The 10,202-nt window shown below is 37.9% G+C and overlaps 2 protein-coding genes across 2 annotated transcripts; one reads left to right on the top strand and one right to left on the bottom strand.

The window, feature by feature from the left end:
- Positions 1-1,249: 1,249 nt before the first annotated feature.
- Positions 1,250-2,572, top strand: LOC140935016 (uncharacterized). Its single transcript, XM_073384558.1, has one exon. It carries the CDS (start codon positions 1,344-1,346, stop codon positions 1,827-1,829), a length of 486 nt encoding a protein of 161 aa, XP_073240659.1. The 5' UTR covers positions 1,250-1,343; the 3' UTR covers positions 1,830-2,572.
- A 4,775-nt stretch (positions 2,573-7,347) lies between these two features.
- Positions 7,348-9,822, bottom strand: LOC140932800 (uncharacterized). The gene has a single exon (XM_073382309.1). It carries the CDS (start codon positions 9,596-9,598, stop codon positions 8,627-8,629), a length of 972 nt encoding a protein of 323 aa, XP_073238410.1. The 5' UTR covers positions 9,599-9,822; the 3' UTR covers positions 7,348-8,626.
- Positions 9,823-10,202: the final 380 nt, after the last annotated feature.

The following is a 10,202-nucleotide window of genomic DNA, read 5'->3' as shown; positions in this document are numbered from 1 at the left end:
TTTAACAGCTGAAATTAAAGTTTATCTTGGGAAACAAATTCAACGACAGCTTTGTGATGTTTGATTTCTATACAAGGGAAATCCTTGTAAAAGTTGTAAAAATAAGAGCTTTGTGCAGCTTATTTTTTTATGAGAACGATTATAAAACCTTTCGACTTGTCCATTATTTTTGAGAAGAATAAATCTTGGTGGGATCATAAATGTGCCAAAGAAAATTTACATTCTTGCTTATTCGTGGGTCATGTAAGTTAAACGGTATTGCGGCGAATTTATTCACAGAAAGCCGTCGCGATAACAAAAAAAAAATTCAAATTTGCAGGCAGGTGAAAATGTACAAAGACCAGTTCTGTATTGAGGAGGAAGTTTCTCAAGTGAAAACAAAAGTTTTTTTCGGCAGAAACATTTGAATAAAATTCTGCTTTTTGTACTTTGGGCAGATGCTAGTACACTTTTGTTTGCATTGTAGATGTTTTCCATTTATTGTCAGTGGCGATTGTTGCATAAAATTGCAAACCAACACCTTTGGTTCTGTTTCCATTTACGCTTTTCTAAAATGAATTGAGGTTTTTTTCTACTTGATGGTTAATTTGTGTGAATTATAAATGAGAGACAATCAGAAAAACAAACAACAGTATATAATTTCAAATGCGAAAACGTGGGTAATCTAACCTCCGTCTGCAACCGCAAGTCGTAAAGACCTTATACCGAGAATCGCAGCCGAGCTAGCTAGCATAAATTACCAAGCTCGAGCTCAATCACCATTTACTTAGTCTTTAAAAAGCTAATTTGTCAATGATACTCTGCGAGCAACATAAGAAAAACACAATGCCCATCGCAAGTGGAATCCAAACAAAAGAGATGGTCAACCAATCGTCGGATTCTATTCGGCAGATGTTGCTTTAATGACTTGAATCGACTTTCGTTGTTGTGATTCAAACAGGTACCATATGTTTCGCGGTTACTTTTTCTCATGGAAGAAAACGATAAAAACGTGCTTTAATTTCCGCTAGCAGATTTGTACAATACTTCGTCGCAATAATTTACGACCTAAAATCTCCTTCGGTCTAGCGAGAGAGACAGTGGAAAGTCAACAGCCCGTTCAAGAAGGCTTATTTCTTCGGAATCTCCTGTTTAAAGTGTTGATATTCTTATCTGGTTGTTTATAAGTTAAAGTGGTCAAAAATTCACAGATCCATAAAACTTCAGGTTGGTTGCAAAAAAGTGGGCCTGAAAGTGATACTGGAACGGACAAGATTTAAGCCGAAGAGAATTGGGGACTTAAAGCTTTTAGGTGATAAACCAGGATTTCAATCGAATGGCATATTTTAAGTTGTATTTCTAATATGGCATTACAGTTTGGAAACACTACGAGACTTCATCACATCGACTTTCCTTCGGCGGCGACGACAGAAAGCGGGGCGCAAACCTGCGATCAAGCGGGTCTACAGGCAGAAATGAAGCCGACTGTCGCTCAAAAAGATCTTCATAAAACAGGCAAGGTGAATCTAAAAGTTCGTAGAAAAAAAGACAAGGAAATGAAGAACAAAACACGACAGGAAAAGAGTGCTCAATCTCGAATAAAAACTGAAATCTTAAATAATGGTGGCGGTTGTGATGTAACTCAAGACGGCCATCCTAATCGATCAACACTTTTTGGCACCTTAACCCATCATGCGGCAACACGTTACTTGAATTTAACGGTAGAGTGGGATGTCTTAGAATCGTTTTCTGAGTTTGCCACGTTTCTAGAAGTTCAAAACCCTATCTGCCCCGCACATCTTATTGACACCCCAGAGAAACTCCTCAACGTTTTGTCTTGTGAACTGTGAACTTCGTTTTGTTTACCGAGATCATTGCAGCTTGCCAGGGAAAGTTGCTGTTCGAAACTAAAACATGCGGACGAATACAGGGAACTGTTGGCTGGATTCACTCCAACACACCTATGAGTAGTATGTAATATACAAAGAACCGAGAATTCGGAGCAACGCACTGAAATGAAGGAAAACAAGTAAACCAGCTTCATAGACTTAAACTTATTTATTCGTCCTTTATAACTAAAAACCATCAAAAGAATTTTTTCATCCAATTCACGGTGGTGTGAATGTCGTACATTACCCATATCATTAGTTTAATACCCAAAGAAAATCGCTCAGAAATTGCTTTATCACATTAGTTTTTCAGCCCAATTGCCGCTGAATTTTGACAAACATTGACAATTATCTATTTTAGCCGACACAACATTAGAATATATCCATGTATTAAGCAGCAAACTGCGAGATATATCTAGTTCATAGCGTTGCCATTTCGCGAATATTTATCATTTATCTTGTGCGAAGGCTTTTACAGTTAGGTACCGCATGTTTTCTTTTTCTTTTTATCAAAATAGAAGAAGCCATTAACTTGTAATATGGTATTGAAATAACAATTTTTTGATAGCAATTGCTTGAAAAAGTGATAAACATTTCTCTACGCTCGACACCTGCATGCGATATTCGTAAACTGATTTTTTAATACAAAGTGAAATAAGGTATTTGCAAAAAAGTATAAAAATCATGATAATAAAAAAGTCTTTACTCTCAAAGTTCATTCATTTTCAATTTAACTGTTTACTGCTCAGTATTAAGACATCATGGTTAGTGAGAGATTATCTATACCCTGGGCTAGAATGTTCTTAAACCACACTATCTATGCGACCAAGGTAGTAAATTGTAGATGGCTTTGTAGCTGTAGATTGCGCTTAGCTGGCGGTTATTTTATTCAATGAGCAAAGAGTCCGTTTCAAAGGTGTTCGCAGACTTAAATCCTAGTTCTTTTGTCTCACTGGGAAAAGCGCATCTTTTACATTTGTCCAGTCTTTGTTATAAAAAATTTTAACAATGCAGAACTACAATGATATAACTGAACAAAAATGTTAGGAAAAAATAAATACGCAATATCACGAGCAGAATTCATTGTTTAGGGGGCGACTTTGAGTTTAATCTTGCTTTTGAGTTTAATCTTTACATCTTTAAAATGTTGTTAACACATGAAAGCCAGCAGGGAACAATATTCATATATTTTTTAATCATCTCGTCTTTGGTTGCCCGAGTGACTACTTTAAATTTATCCCGGTTTTCCACTTTATAAATGAAAATTGAGTAATTTTCTTCCTTGACGGATCATTTGAACTGGTGTGCATGTAAATGATTTAGCGTTTGAGAATTGCTTGCTACTATTTTTATTCAATTTTATGTTAAATTTAACGCTATACTTTATCCCTGAACAAGCATGCCGGTTAACACAAAATTGTTTTTATTAATTATTTTTTAAACTTAGATTTCAAAAATGGTTATTCGTTCGACCGCGCTTTCAATTTGAAACATTACTTGCAAGATTTTAGAAAAAACTCCCTTTTGCTTTTACGCGTTGGTTGAATTGTGATTGTAATTAACAAAAAGATTATGCTTCCACAAAGCAACGGTGAACAGCTGTACCATAAAATATTCACAATGCGTAAACGTTCATAAGATAAGCAACAAAACCTTAAAATCACTGTAAATTAAAACGCGTTAGGGGATTCTAACATTTTGAATAATCTATGTCACTTCCAATATCTTACTCAGCAAAGGATTTTCAAGGAAATCCAAAATATTAAGCACTAGTTTCGCGCGGTTTTGCTAGCCCATTCTCTCTCACTGGTTATTTATAAGTTTCAGGAATGAAAAGGCCTGCAGCTTGACTGGCTTGCATTGCAGCCGGAATTGTAACTCCATGAGACCTACAATAGATCATACTTGAGATTCAGGACCTGGGATTTAGGCTGTCTGTCGCAGGCTACATTGAAACTGGTCAAGCGTTTCTTCTGACATGAGCGTGCACAAAAGACATCTGGACATTTGACTACTGTTTGTCCAGCTTTCCTTCCTATAACACAGTAGCGACCTTATACTAATCATTTATGCTAAAAGGCTTTGCTAAAATGTTATGATTACTGAAAGACTGGACGCTGCAAATTTAAATTATATTTGGGATTTCACAATAAATGTTCCAAAATATAAAAATTAAAAAAGAGAACTGGCTTAAAATATGCCATTGTAGCAACTATAAGTGGATTGGATACTATCTTTCGGTGCAACTACTTCTGGGGTCGATTGGGTGGACGTGTTGCTTATGATTGGTTTATGGTTACCTTGAATACTATCGGCCAATCATAACTAATGTTTGTACCCATTCTCCCTAAAGTTTCCAAAGTGTAGAAAATGTTAACTGTTTAGGTCAGCATGCCTCGACAAGAACATAGCAGGAAGGCAGTCCAACTTATTCGGGGATGGTTTGACTATTTGTCCAGGTTCATACCAAAGCTCGCAGACGTCTTAACTACTACGTAATTAAACTGAGAAAAATTGTATGTTTATATTACTTGGGGGATCTCATAGGAAGAAGCTTTTAAAGCAATCAAAAGTAGGATCAGCTCTGCACCCCCGTTGAAATGATCTAGCCAGTGAGCCCTCTATCCCACTATTGGCAAAGTGACGTCTTAGAGTCCGGTTTAGGAGGGACTTTGCTCCAAAATGGACAGCTTGTTGCATTTATATCCTTGTAGAACGTCTGCATGCTCAAAATAGAATAGTAAAGTTTGTCGACTGTGTTGGCCTAGGATCGCTTTAATCAGTACCTGTACAGAAGAGAATTTTTAAATGTGGAAACAGACCATAAGCCATTGGTTCCCATTTTTCAAATGTCTATCCATTCAGCACCCAAATTTTACTTTTAAATTTTACTTCTACTTCGTTTGCAATCTGCATGTGAGTGAAGTATCTTCCTGCTTCATTAATGTACATAGAAGACATGCTTAACAGAGCCGTTATCTCCAGGCTGACCGCACTCAGTAAGAGGACAGTCTGGAATACCAAATCTTCCAACTCAAGCAAGAAGAGTAGCTGTATAAAGAAACTGCTAGCATCAATCAAGTTGATTAAATGCGCTTATCAGAGTGAGAACCCTTCGGCTGATGAACTTGAGCAATGTACACTTTTAGACCCCACACGGCAGACTCTAATGGACACTGTTAAGACAGTGGATGGCCAGTCGCAACGGAGGTGGTCCTCACTTGCATTTGAAGAGGTATAGGAAGAACAAAGACTGAGAGGCAACAGCACAGCACAAGAAGGTAGACAAGTGAAGTGGCGGTCATTGTTCCCATTTTAATGAGGCCACAAATGATTTTTAGAGTCCATTCTAGTCGCCTAGGACTGGGTACGTCGGGCACGTGATGTGCTGTGCATGTCAGATTAAGGAACAAGTCCCAAAACTGTACAGTCTGTAATGAATTTCTACCGATCTTAACGGTTGATTCTGATTGTTATTGCTCCGATTGTTTGAAGGCGAACCGATGGTGTGCTGAGTTTCTTCGTGTGTGTTGAATATTGGAGGCCATTATCTGTATGGTAAATAGCCTGCGTAGCAAGCGTTTCCGCGTGAGTTCGTCTAAAAAAGTTGGCACGAGAGCAAAATTCCACCCTTTTTTTTGTTCCCGCTCTAACTTTCGCGCAATAACTCGATTGGAAACGCTTGCTACGCAGACTATATGGTAAAGTGTGACTTGGTTGCCTTGATCTGCAACTTGCAAAAGATCTGGTACGAAGTAATCACTGTAATTAATAATAATCAATAGTCACGAGTAAGGTCTCATCTCCATAGGTGAAGAGATCTTGGGCAATTTTTGACCATGGGGTATTTGGAAACTTATGCGTCATCAATGGTTCTGGTGGAGAACCTCTGCATCAGCTCAACATTGCAAACGAATGGTACAGAAGCAACGGTATGTTGGTCAATCCCACCAAACACCAAGCCATGATTATAGGAAACACGGATCATGTGTTTTCCTTTCCGGTACAAAAATCAATTGAATTGTTTGGAATAACCCGGGAATAACTGTGGATGACAGACTCTGTTTTGATGAACACGTCTCTAACATATGTAAAAAGATAACTAACCAATTCAATGTCATAAGCAGATTTCGCAAGCTTATACCTGCCACTGTATTGTTACGCCTCTACAAAGCATTTATATTACCACACTTCCTGTATTGTTCTACCGTATGGCATTTTTGTGACTGTCGAAATAAGGATAAGATAGAAATGTTGAACAAACGCGTTCTTCGGGTCATCTTAAATGACAAAGTCTCATCATACGGTGACCTATTGCAACGTATTGGACATTATTCCCTCAGTAACAAGCGGATACAGAACATGCTTATAATTATCTTCAAATGTCTTCATCTTGAACAGTATCCGCAGTATCTCAAAGAATTGCTTTCTCTGAGATCTGTTGATTATTCGATGAGAAGTACTGATACCCTTAGTCTTCCTAAACCTGTTACTACTTTTTATGGCTTAAATTCTTTTAGTTATACTGCTAAGTTCTGGAACGCGTTGCTTGACAAACTGAGAACCCTTCCGTCTTTGCATGACTTTATTTTAGCAATTCGGCGATACAGATTAATTAATTAATTAATTAATTGTATTAAGAGTTAAATATTTTCTCCAGTTAGTGTATACCATAGTTTATTTCATTTTAGGATTTTATTTCTTTCTCGGAGATACTAGCCTATTTTTGGCTACTCTGTAATTCGAGACAAAATAAAGCTTTATGTATGTATGTATGAAGTGTATGCATGTATGTATTTATGTATGTATGTATGTATGTGATAAGTAGTCTATGACGACATTAAATGTAAGAGACAGCGGGCCAAACTTAATTACTACAAGACCGACAGACCATTGACAGGGCTGCAAATTGGGAAACCAATTCGTCTGCAGCCAGTAAACCCCCAAGAATCCATGGGAGAAAGGATCGTGTGCAGGAGAAGACAGAACTGAAGACGGACCACGTTGGTATCTGAACGGAGACCCTTAAAGGCGTAATCGAAAGTTCATCCGCCAAGATTCCAGCCAAAGGTAACTCCTATCATCGCTGATGGCAGTACCACCAACCAGAACTCACCTTTGACAAAGCCAGTGGATGCTAACCAAGAATCCTGGTGAAAAAAAGGAAGTTGCATCCTCCTCAGACTCTCCTAACGAGAAGTGGCAGCGTTCGCCCCTCAAGATTCACTGACAACGTTTAAAATGTATGTGAATTATAAACTTTGACAGTAACCTTAGTCATTAGTGAGTTTTAGTTTTCAATCGGAGGAATAGGTCAACTTGTAGAAGAAAGACCGAGTTTCAGTAAATGTCCTAAAGACAAGAAAGTTTCTAAATGAATCTAAATTAACTCGATTAATTAGAGGGAGATGTTACATGAGGTAGTTTATGAGGTCCTCAAATTAAAACTCCCATACGTCTCCCGTAAGTCTAGGTGGGCCGATTAGTCATTCAAGTTGTCGTTTATTTTCCAATTATCATATGATATGAGCTAATTTTTAATCACTACAGAACGATTTTGAGTTTCTCTATGTGTGATGGAAAAACTTGCGTCTTTCGTATCTCAATAATAAGGGTTCGTATGTATGGCATAATCAATCAAGCATCGATGTCATCTTTGGCGTAACGCAAAGATGTCACGGTAAAAGAGCAAATCCTTGTATCAGTGATTAAGACGATTTCTAATCAGATTGGTTAGGTGTCTTCAAATATATATGAAGAAATATTAGTCTCAAGATAATATATATGAAGAAATTTTAGTCTCAAGATAAATTAGAGTTCTTTTTTAAGCACTGTTTCAAACTCAGTCCTTAAATAATTGTGATGAACGTGAACACACATCTAAATAAAATTGCTCTCTCTTCACATGTACATTTTGCAATGACCTGAGGTAGTAGAGGAAAGCTAAGGCTGATTAGAAGATACAACATTTTGTCTGTTCGCTGTCTATTTATTCTTTGGTTATCTTGCACCTAACTTTTGTCATTGTTTGGAGAATACTTGCTAGGCACGATAACTATCCTCTTAGAGTGCAATAATAATAGCAATGCTGAGTTGTAAATTTAAGCTACAATATCATAACACCAGTTTCTGGTCTAAGCATTATTTTAATCTCCACCAGCAAGAAACCATTCCCAAATATTGAGTTTCGTTTAGAGAATAAGCGATTTATGAAGAACTAGCTGAAATGATGAACTCGTTTTAAGCCTTGAAGTTTAAGAATGGCCTGTATTGGCATGCCCGGATAACTGTAATCTGGGCTCGCAAGAGAATTTGATGATCAAACATCATATATGACCAAACAGGCACCGCCAGTGTTCCCATTTAAATGGCTATTTGTTTCCTGCTTGAGTTTTGTAATAAAAGCATGCAACTTTTTCTGTGTCAGTGAACACTGATGTCAATGATACCAGCTCATATAGCCATATCAAAAACGTTTAACCCGGAAGCATAATGCATCAGAGCTTATCTTTCTTGTAACGGGGCACATTGGTTTTCGCTTGCGATGTTTGATAGTCAGCACGGTTCACTAAATGAGTGACAATTTAACGACCTTGTTGTTCATCTCTTAAGACTTCGACATGACAGGTGCAGAGAACAGTACAAAAGAAATGGCTCGTGATTTTAGTAAGCTCTACTAAATCTACGAAATCGAGGCTCGCCTGACTTGAGTTGAGGCGAAATGTTTGATCGATGCAACTTATCATTGATGCAGCTTATCATTGTCGAACATTAGCCTTCCATTTCGATGCTTTCTCTGTCTTTTCTTTCAATTGTTTTATTTGCTTTTCCCGCGCTTCAATTTTTCTCATCAGATCAGTATTTTCTTTCAAGTGATCCTGATAAGCACTTTCGGTCTGCGTTCTCTCCGCCTCAGTGTCTTCGAGAGATTTGTCCTTCAGCGACAAAGCTTCGTTCATAGTTTTCATTATTTGCTTATACTCGAACAGCTTTTCATCTCTTTCTTTTCTTAACGTCTCGAGATCGTGAATGAGGTCTCCTTCCTTCTTATGCCTGTCCCTAATGTATTTATTCCTTTTCTCAATTTTTGATTTCAGGTCGCGTATTAAATCTTGAGCATCACTTAACGCTTGCCTTGAGGCCATGTTATCATACTCCAGCTTTCTCATCTCCTTTTGTTGACGATAAATCACGCTAAGGTTTTCTCGAAACGATTTTCCATGAACTGTCTTACTATTGTCTTCTAAAGACGAATGTAAGCAAGGTTCAGTAAAAGCTCGTGATCTTGGTGACAAGAATGGCATGCGGGCTTCCGAGGTCGGCTCACTTCGAGACAAATGATTTGGATTGTGACCCGGAGAAGCTGAGTTCAAAACACCCGATCTATTCATGTCCTGTTTAGGCAGTTTCATGTCTCCTGTTTTTAAAGAACGATGACTGTAACGATCCGACTTAAGCCTTGAGGCTCCGGTTGTCTTTGAATTTGTTGTATTGGGAAGCTTGATATTCCTGCATCCATGTCCATGTGGTTTCTTATGCAGTAACTTTAATTCTGCCCATTCGGTTTCATCCACCATTTCCCACGCAAGACGTTGCTCAATAGCCTTGCCTTCGGTTTTTCTGTCTTTTACAGCGAAAGCACGTCCACTGGAATGGTTCTCTTGGCTAACTGAAGGCAAAGAACGCGAAGTTAATAACTCTTCTGCCATGATAAAAGATTGGATTGTCATCTGGTTCGATAGAGTGCTGACACAAAGACAGAACCAGCTATCTCCGTTCGTTTGTAAGACTCTTCATACAACTTAACTCGATCGGAGGATACATAAGCAAAATATTTAGAGTTACTGCTGTGCTATTCTACGTTAGCAACACCGTTAAGAGTGTATTGTTTACAAACTCCTGCAGAGCCACCTCCAAGTGTGTGCAATTAATACCTAGAGGCGTCAATCAACGCAATATCACAAAGACTCAAAACTGCGTCACCATAATGACGATTCACAGTGATCCACAATTATTCCCGCTTCCTGCGATAACGGCCGGTGTTCGGATGAAATCTTCCTGTACAAACTACATATTTGATTCTTTCCCGGATTCGTCTATGAAGAAAATCTGTTTTATTATATGTCTACTAAAGTTGTAACCCAATTAACAGATAAGACCATGAGACCATTCATCCCATTTTGCGTGATCTCAATAGCAAATAAAATTGACCAAATTTATGGTATTTCCGGAATGCCCTTCTGGTTAAAGGCAAATATTTTTATAGTTTTAGCTGAGCACAGGCAACTAAATTAAAATGTTCTATTCATGTAAAAACGCTGTCAATTATATCAA

The sequence above is a fragment of the Porites lutea genome, chromosome 4 (genome assembly GCF_958299795.1).
Source record: "Porites lutea chromosome 4, jaPorLute2.1, whole genome shotgun sequence".
NCBI lineage: Eukaryota > Metazoa > Cnidaria > Anthozoa > Scleractinia > Poritidae > Porites > Porites lutea.
This window is presented reverse-complemented; position numbering and strand designations above follow the sequence as displayed.